At 32.3% G+C, this 18,829-nt stretch overlaps 3 protein-coding genes across 5 annotated transcripts; 2 read left to right on the top strand and 1 right to left on the bottom strand.

Moving 5' to 3' along the window:
• Positions 1 to 932: 932 nt before the first annotated feature.
• LOC124841870 (glucuronokinase 1-like) lies at positions 933 to 3,531 on the bottom strand. Its single transcript, XM_047318242.2, has 6 exons — positions 3,261 to 3,531; positions 3,032 to 3,181; positions 2,772 to 2,960; positions 2,274 to 2,390; positions 1,766 to 1,926; positions 933 to 1,330 (listed from the first exon to the last, which is right to left on the bottom strand). The coding sequence occupies exons 1-6, from the start codon at positions 3,465 to 3,467 to the stop codon at positions 1,084 to 1,086; spliced, it is 1,071 nt and encodes a 356-aa protein (XP_047174198.1). The 5' UTR covers positions 3,468 to 3,531; the 3' UTR covers positions 933 to 1,083.
• A 2,950-nt stretch (positions 3,532 to 6,481) lies between these two features.
• Positions 6,482 to 10,188, top strand: ATN1 (Protein kinase superfamily protein). Of its 2 annotated transcripts, XM_088113828.1 has the most exons (7): positions 6,482 to 6,749; positions 6,995 to 7,175; positions 7,466 to 7,598; positions 7,795 to 7,990; positions 8,732 to 8,856; positions 8,946 to 9,104; positions 9,412 to 10,188. In XM_088113828.1, exons 2-7 carry the CDS (start codon positions 7,045 to 7,047, stop codon positions 9,724 to 9,726), a joined length of 1,059 nt encoding a protein of 352 aa, XP_087969954.1. In that variant the 5' UTR covers positions 6,482 to 6,749; positions 6,995 to 7,044; the 3' UTR covers positions 9,727 to 10,188. The 2 variants fall into 2 exon arrangements, with proteins under 2 accessions (XP_087969954.1, XP_047174193.1); XM_047318237.2 differs by lacking the exon at positions 6,482 to 6,749 and having other exon boundaries at positions 7,159 to 7,175; positions 7,466 to 7,621.
• Positions 10,189 to 14,072: 3,884 nt separating this feature from the next.
• LOC124841875 (NAC domain-containing protein 10-like) lies at positions 14,073 to 18,605 on the top strand. 2 transcript variants are annotated; one of them, XM_088113863.1, is made up of 6 exons: positions 14,073 to 14,184; positions 15,536 to 15,668; positions 16,129 to 16,315; positions 16,716 to 17,200; positions 17,780 to 18,082; positions 18,297 to 18,605. In XM_088113863.1, exons 1-6 carry the CDS (start codon positions 14,177 to 14,179, stop codon positions 18,348 to 18,350), a joined length of 1,170 nt encoding a protein of 389 aa, XP_087969989.1. In that variant the 5' UTR covers positions 14,073 to 14,176; the 3' UTR covers positions 18,351 to 18,605. The 2 variants fall into 2 exon arrangements, with proteins under 2 accessions (XP_087969989.1, XP_087969988.1); XM_088113862.1 differs by lacking the exon at positions 14,073 to 14,184 and adding an exon at positions 14,216 to 14,338.
• Positions 18,606 to 18,829: the final 224 nt, after the last annotated feature.

The raw sequence follows: 18,829 nt of genomic DNA on the forward strand, positions 1-18,829 counted from the left end.
AAATGTAGAAAATTAACTTATCCTAACGAAAAAACTATCGGTTGAATTTGATGAGCTTGCCAAAAACAATCCTACAATCTTACGATTTTGGATTTTCAAACAAACTAGTAGAAAGAGAAAAAATAAATTAGAAACATAAAGTTTTCTAAAATAATGAGATTTTTTTTTATAAAGTTTCTATTTATTACTTTAAGTGTTTTATTATTATTTTATTATTAAAATAACATGGTTTTCCTGTTTTAAAACACTGAAACTCCTAAAATACATTTTTTTAGATTCTCATAATATTAATTTAAAACTTGATTAATTAAATCATTTTTTTCGAGATTAATTATTCAATATTAACTTAGTTTACAAAATACTGTTTATTTTAATTATTTATTATATTATAATATAAAAACATAAATATTTTATTGTAAGTATATAATTAATCCATTATGCTTTGATAATAATGCAAATTTATAGTTTTCCTAGATTTTCAACTTTTGTTGCTTTTCTTCGCTGTGATGATTCCACCTTAGGAGACAAAGAGACCCATAACTTCGTATGTTTGAAGGACAAATAAATTTTAGATTAAGAATAATGCATGTATATAAAGATGTTATATTGCACACGCAACTAATTATCTTACTATAAAAAGAAATATTAAGTATTATTTGTACCATAAAAGTTTATGAATGTACAATTAATTACGTGTTTTTCTATTTTTCTATTATAATAATAATAATAATAAAATAAAAAAGTAAAAAATTTATTAATAACAAATAAAATTGTATTATTTTGCACTTTATTTATTTATTAATTTATTTATTTAACGTAAACAAACTAACCTTCTAAGCTTTTCTTTTTCTACATACTCACCTGTCATTCTAATCCTCTTATCTAGATAAGACATCAGTCGTATGAGTAGCTGTCACTTCTCAACCACACGGTAGTACACCAATATAATTAATTGGCCAACCCATTTTTTTTTAATTTGCTCATATAAAAATTGCTTTAATCGACACAATCCTCAGCTCTTGGGTTGGGTTGTCAAGCCTCCATTGTGCAGAACATCACAAAAATAAAGTCGTAGAAATTACATTATTTTGTTTGTAAGGTTTTCAACTCGATTTCACTTAGACGAGAAGGAAATGGTTCAATAGGCTGTATCAACAATCCTTCTTTTTGACATTCATCCTGGAGAAGCTTCACTTGAGAGGTCCCTTCAGGGCAAAATGCAACAACAGCTCCTCCGCTACCTGTGAATTTTGATGCAGCTCCAACCTTTCTAGCAACCTCTACCATTTTAATGTTCAGACCACCCAGGGCTTCATCTCCAAACATTGACCTGTACAACGTCCCAACAAGTTTAAAAGAAACCCATCATGAAATTTTGGTGTACAAGATGCATTAATTCCTCCACACTTCAAATCCACTATTGGTGACCATACTCTGTTTACTTGAGATTTGCTGTGGGAAGACCCTACCAACTTCACATGATAATGAGTTTAAGTTTTGCAGATAACTCATTTCTTTGATCACTTTTATTAATGCCTTATAGAATCTATGGGACCACCTCATGTCTCTATCTTTTAATATTTCCAGATTATCTGATAGTTAGTTACTGTTGCCTTCATCCGGTAGATGCTTGGGCCACTAACTCCCATGTTCAACCAGAAAAAATGTATTTAACTTACATTATGATTGTTAAGCATAATTGAGTTATGTCCTACAAACTAAATGATGATCCAAAAGACATAATAAAATATAAGGTTTGAATCACCTTCTCAGGTCAAAATTTCGATTCATGAGAGTTGCAAATTTGGAGTAGTCCTTTTCTTCTAACACAGTTTTTCCTTCTTCCGCAATATTAGCAACTTCTTCCATCGAAGATACAATGAACTCATCACCATCAAGCCACCTCTCCCGTACTTTGCTATGAACCTACAAAGTTCCCGTCACTTAAAATTAATTATATATTAAAAGAAATTAAGGGAAGCTTCTCAATTTGGAATCGAAAAGCTAGTTAGAAGCACTATCTTGGAACACTTTTCGTTGTAGCATATTGTTAATAACCCAATGCCATAAATCTACAGTCTGCTTACAAAGATAGAAGGACTACGAGAGCTAGTTCAATATATCTAGAAATAAAAAAATAAAAATTATTTTCAAGAAACTAAATTGCAAATGGGATGCTGTACAATTAAAAATGACAGGAGCAGGCTGGGAGCAGGCTGGGAGCATAGAGTAAAAGCAAAGATGAAGAAATTTCATGTCACTCATTGACTAACCTTTCCAGAATCACTAGGATTTTCCGCATAGATGAGATAGAGAGGAGGAAGGAGACTCAAATCCATGGGTATGTAAATTCCATGGCCAAGCTCATCCATGTTTTCTTTGCTGAAGTCCTACAAAAGCAGAAAGTAAATATAGTAAAAGTAACGCCTAAACATAATTAGAATTAGTTCATTACACAAAATGTTTAAGTATCAGCCATCATAATCTCGTTACAGGCAAATACGATCAACTTCTCCGAGAGAACAAAAATCTTAATCTTGCAACCAAACGGAAGACCGTCTTTCACATTCTTTAGTACAAAACTTAAAATTTGCATCTGAAATCATGATTGCAAACCTTTTCTTTTTCTTTTCAAATTCCTGATCCTAAATCCTGTTTCTTGAAACCGAAATCTTTTCAAAGATCTTATTAATGTAATCAAACCGTTTCTAAAATCCCTGGTCAGTTTGAAAAATCAAAAGAAAAGAACAAAAGTGCAGGCAGTAACCTACCATGTAAACGAGTCCACCGTAAACCTGCGCTACCCGATCCTGAAGACCAGCGACAATCCCGAGTTCTTTCTCGGCGGCGAGTACCAGGTTGGGCCTGATCTCCACCTTCACAAGCTCCCTGACATTGAAGAAATCCAGCAAACAGCTCAACGCCGCACACACAATCCCGCTGGATCCCGAGAGACCAGCCTGAAGAAATGAAGAAACAAAACACGATGAGCAAACGAAGTAAACGGAAACTCCACAATCAGAGAACGTGCCTGGCGAGGGATATTGGTGTCGTAGGACAGCGTGAAATTGTCGTCGCTGATTTCGATAGCGTTGTCTTTGCAGTAGGCGTAGAACACTTTGCAAATAGCCATAAGCAATCGCACACCTCCATAGTAGCCCTCGGAGTTCAACCTGGTAACCTGCAGGCGGACGAAGAAGGTGCAACGAATGAAATTGGAAGAAAAAGAATCGAACGAGAGAAAGGAAAACGATCGGTACCAATTGCGGGAGCGACGAGAAATGAACGAGATCGTGAACAGGGTGGGGTTGGATGACGAGCTCCGGCGAGGCACGGAGGGTGACGGTGGCGTAGAAGTTGGCGACGCTAAACGATATCGTTTTGCCGTAATAGACGTCGCTTGGGTTTCCGAGTAACCCCACCCTGGCATAAGCCTTGTGCGTTATTACCTCTCTCTCTCGAACCATCACTGTCTCCTTCTTCCTCTTATCTTCAATTCAATTCAAACCTTTTTTTCTCTCTGCTTTTCTTTTCCCACTTTCTTCATATTTATACACTCTACATGCAGTAACAGTAAGATAACTCATCAGATTAACCTATAATAATATTTTAATTAATCTCAAATAATTAATTTATAAAATTAAATATATATATATATATATTATTTAAATTAATTTTATCTGATGTTAAGCACGAAAATAAATTACATTTTATATATATTATAGTATAAAGGTAAAATAATTATAAAAATATAAATTTTTATATTTTTTTAATAAAGAAAAAAATAAAAAAAATAGTGTGAAATGAATGTAAAAGTTTTATTCGTGTGAAATTATCATTTTTCTTTTATATAATATTTTTCTAAACCTTTAATTGTCGTAATTGGACACTTTTGTATCTAAATCATGATTATCCTATGCACGTTGTGATTTATTTATTGTTATGGAAGGAAATTCTAGCTTCTTTTCTTATTATTGAATTATATGAATTGTGAAGACTTTCCATTTGGAGTAGGACACCTTTGACTGTAATTGTAATTGATGTAGACTCTACATCAATCTCCTATTATAATTTTATGTCACCTTTCATCATAATCATTATATATATATATATATAGTTGATGTTATGTACATTTAATCATTCTAATTAGGGTAATCTTTTCTTAGGAGATATTGATATTCTTTAAGTTATAAGTTATTATTTTATTTCTGTTATGTTGATTTCTTTTTCTTATGAAAATAGTTCAAATACACAAAAGGAAAAAAAGTAAATTATATATTAATTTTTTATAATTATTAGCAAAAATAACGTCTAATATGATAAAAAGAAAATGTGATAAGAGTGTTGATTGATTAGACATTCTCAATCATTCTTTAAAATGTCAAGCAACAAGTTTAAAATATGTAATTTCAAGAGGTAAAAGATGAAAGAAAAATATATTTTAGATTTTTATATTGGTTTGTTTGTACAGAGGATTATGTGAGTTCTTGATCAAGTTTCAACATCGAGACTCTCATTATAAATATACAAGCTAATTATTCTTTTGATTTTAGTAACTTTTATCTATATAAAGAGTATTTTTTATATAAAAAACTGAAAAATGTTTTAAATTATTATTATTATTAATTGAGATAAATTTACAAAAAAAAGTGACCATAGGATAGTTAAGAGAATAACTAAAAGAGGATTTACATCGAATACAATGTTAAGTTCGTTTTTTAATTACTGAAAAATACTATCAAAAGAAATTTACTTGCAAGATTATTTCGGTGGTAAAAAAAAAATCAAGAGCGCAATGTAATATTTATAAGTTGAATTATATTATATAATAATAAAGACTATATAAAAATATATTATGAATTGCTTTACATTAAGAAACAAAACAATTACATCTGTTAATATTTAATACTTTAAAAGCAATTCGTTTTTTTGTGTTTTCTATTAGTGTATAGCATTTAATTAATATAATTTAACATAATATTAAATTTTTTGATATTTTATTTAATAGAATAAGAACATTCAATATTGTTCGTAAATCAAAAGTTTTTTTCCTAGAACAATATTTAAAAAAAAAAAACCTTTTTATCATAAAATATTACATAAGATTTTAATAAAAAAAAAAGGTCATAAAAAATTTGAATTTTAACATTCCTTTTAACTTTTAAAATATGGGAGTATCCTTTCGCATCAATATAAAATTGTATCCTCCATTAAATCGACCAGCCAATTTTGAATAAATAAATAAAATATTCCTATTGCAAAAATAAACGTTATAACATAAACAATTTCTCAAGTAGAGACCGAAATTTCATTTCTTTTATTTTGCATCACTGCATTACAGTGAATTTTATTTACTTTTATTTTAATATATATTATTTTCATGCGTTACATTGAATTTTATTTAGTTTTATTTTAATAAGATGGTACTTTGATGAATTTCTTATTAAATTAAAAAATACATTTTTCCTTCTATTCCCTATTTATTTTTTTCTTCATTGAAAGAAGTTAATTAAATAACTTTTTTTTTCAATGTACTAAACACACACAAAAACAAATTAACTTTGCAAAATGATTACACATAAATCGTACTATTCACCACCATATTTAACAAAGATGTCATAAAAGCTTACAACGACTTCAACACAATCCACAATCCAAATTATATAAAATCGTATCTAATTGACATTACTTTACTTTATGTTAGAATAATTATCTTTAAGTAAAATTTATGAAACCAATCTAAATGAAACAAATCTAAATTATATTATCATGAAATTGTTCTCATGAACTTATTCTAAATGATTTTATTTTTTTTTGTAAACTTTGCACCACTTTAATAATTTTCAAGTCAAATCGAAGTATAATTGTAAAACACACCATTCAGGATCATTCTTTGTCGTAAAAAACAATTACACAGTTTAATTTTAGAGTTAAGAATACATTCATTAGAATTATTTAATATAAGTTAGTTCATTTATTATTGTTTATTGTAAAAGAGAAAAAAAACCTTTAAATAAAAAAGTCAAATTAACCAATACTATCACCTCACATATTATTTTATTTAATATACTTACACTCCATTGATTAATTAAAAACAAACACACAGTTTCTTTCCATATTTTCTTTTGAAAGTCCCTTTCTTTTCATCTCTACTCTTTAATTTACTCATATGCTTTAAATAATCAGGTCAACACTACAGTTGCATTGACTTTGCCATTCATATGGAACACTAAAAGTAAAAAAAAAAAATATATAATATTTATTTGAATGCAAACGTTTTACAAAATTCTTTATTAAAAACATATATTAAACAGACTTGAAATTTATATAAAAGAATAAACATTTACAAAGAAAAAAAAAACACTGCTTTGAGTTTGTGACAGCGACTCAACTCCTTCCGCGGTTTTACTTTACCAGCTGAATGCCACTTGAATACGCGTTGCAGAGATAAAATAAAATAAAGTCATTTTCTTTTATCTTCCACCACCTTCTTTTCTTCATTTCTCAATCTGGGTGTTGGTTAACTTTCTCTCATTTTTCAACCTTTTTTTTCATTCTCATAAAAATGAAACCTTTTGTTTTTAGATATTGTTGTTTTCTCCTTTGTAAATAGTTTTCTGCTGACAAGGCCTGTTGTTTTGGATCTTTGATTTGATTTGTTTCTATTTTTAACTACTACTCTAACTTCTGGGTTTGTTGTTGAGTGCCTCTTTGCATGTGGGGTTTTATTCTCTGCCTCCCAAACAAAGGCAAGTGTTGATTTTTTTCTCTTTTTTTAATGATCCATGTCCCTGATTTTGGGGATTGGAGTGTGTATTGGGAAAGTCGCCTCTGGGGTGTGCCAAAGTCTAGCCTTTTTCCCTCTTTGTTAAACTCGTAGGGGTTATAGCTTTCTTGCATGTTCTTGTGCAACTGATTCATAGTTCATGCCAGTTAAGGGTCTTTTTCTTTTAGTTGGTTGGTCTGCTTCCACATGTGTTACTGTGTAATGCAGAGAATGACATGCTAGATAGATTCACATCTTTTTGAGGAAAACAAGGAAAAATGGGATCTGGCAACGAGGTTCACTCAGTTGAGGAGTTCAATTTGGAATCAAAGTGGCTTGTAGATCCCAAACAACTATTTGTTGGTCCAAAAATTGGAGAGGGTGCTCATGCCAAAGTATATGAAGGAAAGTAAGTCAAACCTGTTTCATCGTATGTTTTTGGATTCTATTTTTGGTATCAGTTTTTGTTTTTGAGTCCTTTTATACTAAAATTTCTAATTCACTTTTGTTTTTTTTTTTAATATTTAGTGCAAAGTTTTTTTTTGACTTATATGTCAGCATTGATCTGCTTCTCTTTTCATCTATATTTGCATCCAATTTCACACTCAGTTTGTATATAATCTGTTTTGGAGAAATAAACATTTTGTGTGCATTAGATAAAGTTATGTGCTTGTTGAATTGCTAATTTTCTGATTGCAGATATAAAAATCACAACGTTGCTGTTAAGATCATCAACAAGGGAGAAACCCCAGAAGAGATTTCAAGGAGACAGGCTCGGTTTGCCAGAGAGGTTGCCATGCTGTCGAGAGTTCAACACAAAAATCTGGTTAAGGTTGTATATTAATTTTTAACAAGGTATAGTTAGATATATATACATAGTTAGATATATATACATATTCATATTATATATATACTTTTTAATCAGAACTGGCAATAGGCTGAGGTTAACTAGTACTTAGATCACGTTGATAGTGATGAACTTGAAAAAGTTTGTCTAATTGAAGGTCCTATTTTTGGTTTGATTCCAGTTTATTGGGGCTTGCAAAGAACCTGTTATGGTTATAGTGACTGAACTTCTATCAGGTGGAACATTGCGCAAATATCTCTTGAATATGAGGCCAAAGAGCTTGGATATGCCGGTGGCTGTTGGATTTGCTCTTGACATTGCCCGAGCAATGGAGTGTTTACACTCCCATGGGATCATTCATCGTGATCTTAAACCTGGTATGTCTGTGTAAACGTTGAACTCAGTGGTTTTTGTTGAGTTTTAGCTGGTATAAGGAAAAGATTTTAACTTACATTTGGTGGAATTTTACATCCTGTTTCCTTTATACATGCTTGATTAGTAGACCTTTCAAGCAATTTTAAAAATGATTGGCAATTTTGCATCTTTTCTTTGTTGGTCAATACTACACTATCCACCTATTTTTGTTTTGATCTTGGGTAGAATTGGTCTTGATCGAACTAATTTTGAACTGTTGAATTTAAGGAAGTTATGTATCCATATTAGTCTCAATCAATCATAGATTTATATTGGAAGGTGTGTTTTTCGTTGGAAATGCTATCGTTGATTTTTCAATGCCACAATCCTTGTCTCTTTAAACCTAACTAAAAAGGCCAAAGAATATACATCTCGAACGTAAGACTAGACATTAATGGGTGGTCCGATAGAACCATAGCTCTGATACCATGTGAATAAGTGGACTTTAAGTCTAATTTAACCCCACAAAACCGGCTTATAAGATGAAGTTTACATCTACTTATATATCACAAATTGGTTTTATCCGGCTTATAAGATAAAGTTTACATCTACTTATATATCACAAATTGGTCTTATCTCTAGTTGACATGGGACTTTCAACACTAATATATAAGAAACAAATCTGAAAATTAAGGTTTATATACAATCTTCTCTATATATCAAAGAACAACATAGTATTGATAACTTGCTTCTTTCCTTTGCAGATAACTTGATCTTGACAGCTGATCATAAGACAGTTAAACTTGCTGATTTTGGTCTAGCCAGAGAGGAATCCTTAACAGAGATGATGACTGCTGAAACAGGAACATATCGTTGGATGGCTCCTGAAGTGCGTCTGAACTACTTTAAACTATGAACATCTATACATCTTCCAGTTTTTTGTGAGGTAATTTATCATTACTTTCTGTTTGGTGGCAGCTTTACAGCACTGTTACTCTAAGACAAGGTGAGAAGAAGCATTACAACCACAAGGTGGATGCCTACAGCTTTGCAATTGTGTTGTGGGAACTCATCCATAATAAGCTGCCCTTTGAAGGCATGTCTAATCTACAGGCTGCATATGCAGCTGCTTTTAAGGTAGATTTAATAGTTACTTGATAATAATACTTCTGATTAAGGTCATTATCACACTTGCACATTTTATGATCCCTGAAAGTGTGAAAATTCTCATTCAAATGTAATCAATGTGCAAATATGCATTTCTCCAGCGATCAGCGATATAAAAAGGACAATTTCATCATATTTGTTTCTTGGCATTTCAGATATGATAAACTGCACATTTTTAGTTGTGTCATTAGGCTAATATAATACATTTATCTCGTATACTGGTATGATTATGAATTTATGAGTGTGACTACATGACTTAATTATTCAACTATTTCAGAATACAAGGCCAAGTGCTGAAGACCTTCCTGAGGATTTAGCTCTGATTGTAACTTCATGTTGGAAGGAAGATCCAAGTGATAGACCAAATTTCAGTGAGATCATACAGATGCTCCTTCGATATCTCTCCACCATTTCATCACCAGAGCCTGTTCTTCATCTGCGGATGAGTTCATCTGATAATGTGGTGTTGCCACCAGAATCTCCTGGTACAAGTGCATTAATGCTTGGAAGAGATGACTCTGGAGAAACCTCAACAGACAAAGCTGAAGACAGGCCTAAAGGGTTTTTCTTCTGCTTCAACCAGTGTTACTGAGTCCTCAAAATACATCAGTTTGTCTTTGGGGCTGTCCCAGATCATAGTTAGGAAAACTAAAATAAAACCACATTCACAAATTGTAAGCTAGAATCTTAATAAGAAAATGTCAACTGGTATTATCAGATACTGATGAGTTCAGTAGCAAAAGAAAGCACCTTTGCTCTCAACAAGAGTTGTTGGCAAAGCTCTCTTGAATCATGTTAACTTTCTTCTGACTGATTTCCAGAAACTTGTGGGGTAAAGGTTGCTGAGATGTAATGAAATGTCATTGTAAAGTAAGGCTCATCCAAAGGCCCTTATCTCTATCTTGTTCATGTATGTGACATGGATATAGCCAGAAGTGAGGAGAGGGAAATTTTTCTGCATTGTCTTTCATCTGTTGCATTCATGGAACCACTTTTAGTTGCCAAGTTCTAACGCTTCTTTCTGTTATCCAAAATTGATGCATGTATTTTGCAATGAATATAGTGTCAGTATCATATCAAGCACAACTGTTTTTTCATTCCCACCTTATCAAAAGAAAGTTATCTAATATTTTTGGAGTAATGGAAGTATATTTGTTGTAGTTTTATCAGGAAAACATAGAAAGATTTAACATCAATGTATCATAAGTATTTCATATGAAATATTGAAAAGAAGGATTTGTAATTAATGAATAATAAGTATTTCATATAAAATTCTGGAAAGAAAACTTTAACACCCATGAATCACACGGATTTCATATAAAGAAGTTAAGATACCATTTTTAACTTAAATGTTAAAATAGTCAATGATTGGGTTGGATAAAATAAAGTGTATTATTAAAAACTGCATCAAATCAAAATTTAGTTTATTTGTATCTAAAACGAACTGAAAATTCAAAATTTAGTTTATTTGTATCTAAAACGAACTGAAAATTAGTTTAGACAAACTAAATCGATTTGATTTTTAAACACAATTTTGAGATATGTCAGAATAAGTTAAAGGTCGAAACGAGTCGGATTGGATTGAAGGTCGAGATAGGTTAATTTTATCCAAATTTAAGACCGATTAGGCTAAAGGTTAAAATGTGTTAGGTCGGGTTAAATGTCGAGATGAGTTAGGCTAAACCTGTCAGAATCATTAAATTCAGCAGTAAGTGGAAGCCAGGTGTTGGTGTGAGGGTTTAGAAAATTCAGAAAGTGAAAGATAGGTGTATACAGCTGGTTGGACTGATCGATTTTTGACGGTAGTATATAAGCAAAATTTTCAAACGTTGAGCCACTTTTTGCATGCACCTCTTTTCTTCAGATTTCTGAGTTTCCCCTCCTTCTCTCTACAATCCTCCTTCTTCTCTCTAAAAATCCTCACTCTCTTCTTCTGCTGATCATCATCTAGGCCGTGTTTGAATTCTTCTTTGGTGGCAAGAGTTTCTTTTCCATCAATCTGGCTGTTGTGCGAAGTGGTGGGTTGCTTTAGAAGTGATTGCTGGTTATTCAAAGTGGTGGAGGCTTAGGAAATTCCTAGTTTATTCAAGGTACGGGAAGCTAGTGATTTAATTATATTTTTCTATGTTTGAAGTTGATGTGCGAACGTTTGCATGTATGAATGATGGTATGTTTGATTAATTGTATTCAAATTTTGTGTTTGGCCGAGACTTGTGAACTGAATTGGAGTTCCTATTGTAGAACGTTCGGTCAGTTTAGGTGAGAGAAGAGATTGTGTGAAAATGTGAGTGGTGAGTAGTGTGTAAAAGGTTCAGTAGAATAGGTTTAAAATAACTTAGAAATCACGTTTGGAGGGTTAGAGATTAATAAAAATATCTTATTTTGGTTTAAGAATTGTTATTCAAAGATTTGTTTTGTTGACCGTTTGGCTGTGTTATGTACTCAGTCATTAACTAGGTTAAGTCTATTAGCAGTATTATCTATTTATGACCGTTCGGTCTAATCGTAAGTGTTATAATATTAAACCAGTGTTCAGTCTGGATAGAGTATCCAAAAATCTCTAAGTACTCGATCTAGTATAATATTCGGTATAAGTTTTTAAGAGTTTTTCAGTGTAAGTTATGAGTGTGTGGTTTAAACTCTTTGGATTGGGCTAAGTGTCTAGTAGTTGGTTTCTATGGTGGTCGGTCAATAATAGCGTTCGGTCAGTGTCTTCTATTTTGTCTGTATTCGGTTCTCTCGGTTAAGGTGTTCGGTCTCCAATGTTCAAGGTTTTATCTTTATTATGTGAAAATTTTATTGATGAATGATTGTGTATGTTAAGAATTGAAGATTTATACCTTCAAATATTGTGGAAGAGAATTCCAAGGAGGAATGTCTCATGGATGGTTGTGGAATTGTAAAGTATGAATATGGATATGCTAAGCTGGCATTCATCCTGATATTCTGTGAGTTACTCATTCTTAAGTAGAGGGGAGTAACTCATGAGTGAGAATGACAGGAGGTTCTACCGCCTCAGGGTGCCAAGGTAGGTAATATGGGATTAGCCTTGGGTAGTAGCTCGATTGGTGTCAGTTGTTACACTACCACAAGTGCAAGGACGACTGTAGCTACATATTCATACAATCCGGATGGTCAAGTCATAGTGTTCGGTTTATATATATTTATATGAATTATGATGTTTTGGTTGTATGTGATGAATTGTATTCATTGTTGTATGATGTACCATTCGGTTTCATATGGATTGAACTTGCATGAAATGCATATATGTGTTTATAATTAAATTACGATAGTTTACCCTATTTTCTTGTTATGTCTTGTCTTGTCCGTTCGGGGTTTTCTTTTCCCTTGCGATGATCATTTTGTGGATGTGAGCAGAAGGTGACGAGTGTTCGGTGGAGCAAGTGTTGGAAGGCGAAGATCATGTCGCTTAAGTTATGACCGCTCGGTCATCTGTTGTGTATAGTTTTGGATTGGACCGTTCGGTCAATAGATTTAGTATTCCTTTTGCAAACAGATCGGTTTATACAGTGTGTTGTATCACCGTTCGGTTTATTCCTATGTTTTGTGTCAAACTTATGTTACTTTGTAAATTTTTTAAGTTTTATGGTTATTTTGGATAACTGTAATGTTAAATACTTTACTAACTCTGGTTGAACTGATCTATCTTATTAGTATATGTGATTAATCTATGATATAGTATTATGCTATATTTTGGGATGTTACAAAACCTAAAGTCGAGACATGTCAAACAAGACCGAAGATTGAGACAGGACGACATGAACAAAGTTTGAGATGAGCTTACTCAAATCAAAGGTTGATATGAGTCATGTCAGGCAATGGTTCAACGATCCTAGTTGGACTAAAGATTGAGACCGAATTCGACCAAGTCAATCCTGACCAAAGTTTGGTCAAGTCGGCAACAATCAAACCAAACTACAATTTTAGAGACTCTCAAATAAATAAAAAATATAAAACGAGAATAGTTAACAACTCTAAAAGTTCAAAACTTAACTATAAAATAATACAATTCAATTCTTAATCTAAACATTTTAGTATTCTTGATATAATATAATATAATTAATTGATAGTTGAACTCCCAATTTGATTAATTTTATCCATCCCTAATAAATAATTATAAATATTTCATATAAAATATTGAAAATACATTAGTATTTCATTTAAAGAAGTCAAAAAATCAATTTTAACTCAAAATGTCAAGACAATAAATATGTGGGTTTTATATACTGCTTTTCAAATTCATTTCTACCTTATATGGTATTCATCTTACTTGATATGGGATTAAATTTATATATGTAATCCTAATAATACTTATAACGTAATTTTCTATTATAATACTTAATCACACTTTTACTTTATGTGAAAAAGGCACATTTACAATAATTAACTTCATAAATTTTTTATAACATGGATCCTACTCTTTTCCATTCATTATTCAGAACTGATCCATAACATCTCCAACGTCATTTAATTACATCACAGCGTGGCATCATTAATATTATTAAATAATAACAACTAACCATAAATCACATTACAGTATACAAAATAATCTTAAATTACATTGACTTGGAAAACAAGACAGTCATTGAGGGTAGTAAGGTAATTTATTATAATGCTCCGTTTCGCTCGCATTTCAAAGCGAAAAGACCGTAAATTCCGAAGCCAAGGTTTGGACCCCTCAGTCAACAGTGGGTCCCACTTTCTTCCAGCTTCGAGCTTCCGAAGTACACAATCTAATATAAAAATATTAATTAATTTAATTCAAATTATGTAATGATTAAGCAGGCTCTGTATATTAATGCATTAATGGAATTTTATGAGTACTTTTTAATTAAATTTTGTTTTAAATATATATATATATATATATATATATATATATATATATAATTCAAAGGATGTTTTTCTCTAGCAATTACACTTACTACGTTGTCCACTCGTTCAAGTAAACTCCTTCTACACCTTATATAGTCGCAACTGACCCCATTAAACGCGTTTTTATCTTCGTCGTTCTCTTCTCTACCATGGCTAGGTGAGCTTAATGTTTAGCATTAGAAGATTGCGATGCAAGTTTCATATTTTACGAGCAAAGTTTTCAGCTTTGGTTTTTTCTTCACACCCCAGTTAACATTTCGGTTGTGTCTTCTTCTTATGAATGATCTGGATTGTGGGTTGGAGTCCCTTTGGTGAGTTGATAAGGAAAAAACGTTCTTTCGATTTCTGGGTGGTCTTGTTTCGGAAACTTGTGTCAGAGAAACATCCCCTGGCTCGGTTCTTGTAGGTGCTTATTTTAGTAAAATAATCGGTCGAGTAAGGTGGCGTATTTTGTTGGGTGTTACATCACATGGTTGGTTGAGTTGAGGTTTGGCTTTTTGGGTTGATGACTTCATGGTGATGGTGTTGGTGCATTACATATTGACATGTTTGATTTATTTTTTTTAGTTCCATTTATGGGGAGATTGTTAGCAGGTACGGTGTAACATTCTCATTTGGAGTTTAGTGTCTGCTGCTTAAGTTGGAAACACTTGCAGCTTCTTTCTACTGTTAGCACTGCACTGTGGGAAAGAAACACTTCTGGAGTGCCAAATGCTGATTTTTTGCTTTTTGGGTGGTTCGAATGCAATCATTAGTCATATAGATGCGAACATGTGAAGTAGTAGGATATTTACATTATGGTACATGCACCTGTACGATGGTTGAGATGAGTGGGTTTGGTCTCTAGATACTTAGGAAATGATACATTCGGAGATGTTACTCTTTTCTGAAACTGATATAGTGCTACCTTCATCAGAAACGTACATTGGGTTAAAAAAGATTATATAGACGACATCTTTTTTTGTGAGAAAGTTGAGGGAATGCTTATTTATCTATAGAATTTCATAGGCTGGGGAATGAATTGCTGCTATCACTTACCTTCTATTTTTTGGTTTGTTCGGTCGAAGGAATAAGAAAAACATGATTTGAAAGAAAAGAAAATGAAGAAAAGTGGTGGAAGAGAAAGTTTGTTCTATTTTCAGCGTATACCTGAAATGATGTGTTCCCAAAATTTCCTTGGTTCTTTCTGCATGTTTTTCTTCATTTGTCCCTGTCTCTGTTTGTCTTATATCATTGACATTGTTGATGTTACGAAACATTCTCAATATCATTGTAAGAGACTGGAATTTTCACTCGAGTCATCTTGTAAATAGTGGTTTCAAAAGCTTATTCGGTTGATTCGTTCTTGTGAACTGCTGATAACTTCAGTTTATTTTCTCATAACTATAGTACATATATATATATATATATATATATATATATATATATATATATATATATATATTAATATAGCATGAAGTTCTTCTTGTAAACAATGTGCGATTTGAAGTGGTGACTTTCTTTTGCAGGAGCGAGCTTAATGACATTGGAGGATCTGCAGGGAAAGTGAAAAATACTACTATGTCAGCTGCTGATCAAATGAAGAACTGTGAAACATATCGTGAATGTCCCAAATGTCATTATCATACTAATAACATTGATGTACGTCATAATCCAACATCTACTTAATCTCAGATCGTGTAATGGTCTTTAAATTCACACATACACTAAATTAGAAAAAAAATGCTATAAGCCTATAAAGCCTACACCTTTTCTTTTAGTCTAATAAATCAATTCAAGTCCGTTAAGTTTGCAGACTTCACCTGTGTACCAGGATTGAATTCTTGAAACAATTCAGGTTTCATGATTCTTTATACATGAGTTGGTGAGTAAAGTGCCAACATTACCAATAAACTAACAAAACTCAATCGTTAATGAAAAAATCGCTCATCAATGATTGATATTTCAAGACATTCATGATTTGTTATGCATATATAATATTGAGAATTGATCTTCTTATCCATGATTTGTATTATTTACCTTATACTTTAAAGCGAGTTGTTGTATTTAAGAATTAACTTATTACATAATTTTCATTAGGAATATCTGTTTGCCTGTGCAGGTTTCTGATGAGTGGCCTGGTTTTCCTGTTGGTTTAAAGTTTGATCCTTCCGATGTTGAGCTTTTAAAGCATTTGGAAGCAAAGTGTTGTGTTGGAAAGAGAGAGCAACACGTGTTTATTCATAAGTTCATCCCAACTTTAGAAGGGGAGCAAGGGATTTGCTACACTCATCCAGAAAATCTTCCAGGTAACGGTTTTCTGACCTTTTAAAATGCTTTTAACATTTACCATTTTGTTCCTTTGTTGAATAGGTTCTGAAGTGTTATGCAGATAAAGTTGATGTAAAATCAGTGTGCATTCAGGAAGTATTGCTTATTGATACCTGACTAAGACAAAAGACAAGTAGCAAACAAAATTGATTCTAGTACTCTCAATCATTGAGTATAATTCTAATTAAACCTCAATCTATAACAAGCATTGTTGTCGTTATGGATCCTATTGAATTCCTTTTGAACTACAAGAACAATGTTATAGAAAAATTGAATTGATATCTATATCTAGATACCAAACAAAAAGAAAAGATATCACAGATGATTATGTTTCCCTTGAGCACATGCTCTAAATATTTCATTCCTGTTTTGTTTCAGGTGCTAGGAAAGATGGGAATAGTGTCCATTTCTTTCACAAAACAGTTAATGCATATGCTACTGGGAGAAGGAAGCGTAGGAAGATTCATCATCAAGATGGTTTGAGTGAGGAGCATGTTCGCTGGCACAAGACTGGTAGGACCAAATCTGTGATAGAAGATGGAGTTCATAAGGGCTTTAAGAAGATCATGGTCCTTTATGTAAGACCTAAGGAAGGGTCCAAGCCATATAAGACCAATTGGGTGATGCATCAGTACCATCTGGGGAGTGAAGAAGAGGAGAAGAATGGTGAATATGTGGTTTCAAAAATATTTTATCAACAACAGAAGCATTCTGAGAAGAATGAGGAGAATACAGTAGTTGAAGATTCTAACATAGCAGCACAAACAGGTCCAAGTACCCCAAAACCAAATCCCCCTACTCGACCTTGCACAGGAAAATGTGATGACAATTTTGATGAAAATGAGCTTCTGTCATTCATCCAGGTGTGTGGTTATTTTTGCTGCATCTATAGCTGTTTATGATTATGATCTTAACATATGATGCTAATAAGTTTGCATGCAATATAAGTGACAAAAATGACCATCTTTGGATAAACTTGTCATCAAACATATATACAAGAAGAAAATGAAAGCGAAAGGAATCGAACTTCTTCTAAAAGTTAATTTATCCGGCTATCAAATGCTAAATTCGACAATAACAAGCACAGCATTAAAGAGTCCATTTACATATCAGCTTCTACTTATGCACATTTGATGGACACATCTTGAAAAGCTAGTAAACTTACGTGAATTTTTTCTCAAGAGAAAAGAGGCATTTTGTTAGGAATTCAAGGTTGAAATTTTACATTGGATAAAAATAAGTAAGGTGACTAGTATATAAGTAGAAGAATCTATAAATTTGTTGTTTTGAGGTTTTGGATTGAAAGTAGTGTTCTCGTCTCTTATGTAGACTACTCATTGGAGCCGAATCTCTTTCTTGGAAAAAGCTCATACATTTTTCACTAATTGTTTAAATAACTATGCTCTCTGCTTCAATTTTGTAATGTTTGGACCTTGATTTAGGATGCCAAGCCTATACCTGGAGAATTACTTGCGCCACCATCTGATGTTCTGGATGAGGATATTAAGGTTGACCCTGCATGGTTGGCTGATGAATCACAGGCTGATTGTGACTTTCATGGCTTGGAGGAAATCTTGTCAATGTCAGATTCATCTGCACTTTTTAATCATTCTGGATTGCCCTCCACTTTGAATAGCACTGTAAACAACATGGTTGCACCCGGAAACAATGATGATTATGCATCTTCTGGAGTTTCTGTGCTAGACACCCTGGAGATAGATCCTCCTTCAGATTTTGATCTTTGTGTAAGTATCAGCTCATCTTTTAGAATTCTCTAATATTATTGGAAGTATTACATGTACTTAGAGATAAAGTTAATTTAGAGTATACAAGTAGGTGGAAAACTCACCTTTCAAGCTGGTTTTTTACGACTGAGTTAGGTTTAAAGTTCACTTCTTAATAATAATAAATATACTGATAACATCCTCTCATTGCTCTTTGATTCTCATTTGCATGCAGAATTTGCAATTTGGCTCTCAAGACAGCACCCTTCACTGGATGGACAAGCTATAAGGTGTAGCTTTGAAGCAACTCTTAGTTGGTTCTGATGCTTACTCCCTTAGTGTTCTGGGAAACACTTTCATCTGTTCCATTCATTTTTGCCATTGCTACATGCTAAGATATTGTATAAAGCTCAAGTTGTCATGATTTGGTGCTCAAAAGCACAAGCTTTATATGGCTGTATCATGTTTCTGCACTGTTGTTGTGACTTGTATATGTTGCCATAAACTGTTATGCTGAAGTTGCAAATCTAAAAGTTGACCAACAAACAAACAATTGAATTATTTTGTTTTTCAAGTTCATTGGTTGTATGTGATAATTGTTTTCAATTTGTTAAAAATTAGTACTTTATCAATTATTTATATTCCATGCTTATTCTTCCTTAATTTTTTCAGCTTAGTTAAAGAAAATTGAAAAAATAAAAAAAAAAAACTTTGATGTTTCTCTTAATTTTCTTCACTCAATTCAAATTTTATCTCTTTTGTCTTTCA

This window comes from Vigna umbellata, chromosome 4, assembly GCF_029865625.1.
Source record: "Vigna umbellata cultivar VRB3 chromosome 4, Vumbellata_1.0, whole genome shotgun sequence".
Lineage (NCBI taxonomy): Eukaryota > Viridiplantae > Streptophyta > Magnoliopsida > Fabales > Fabaceae > Vigna > Vigna umbellata.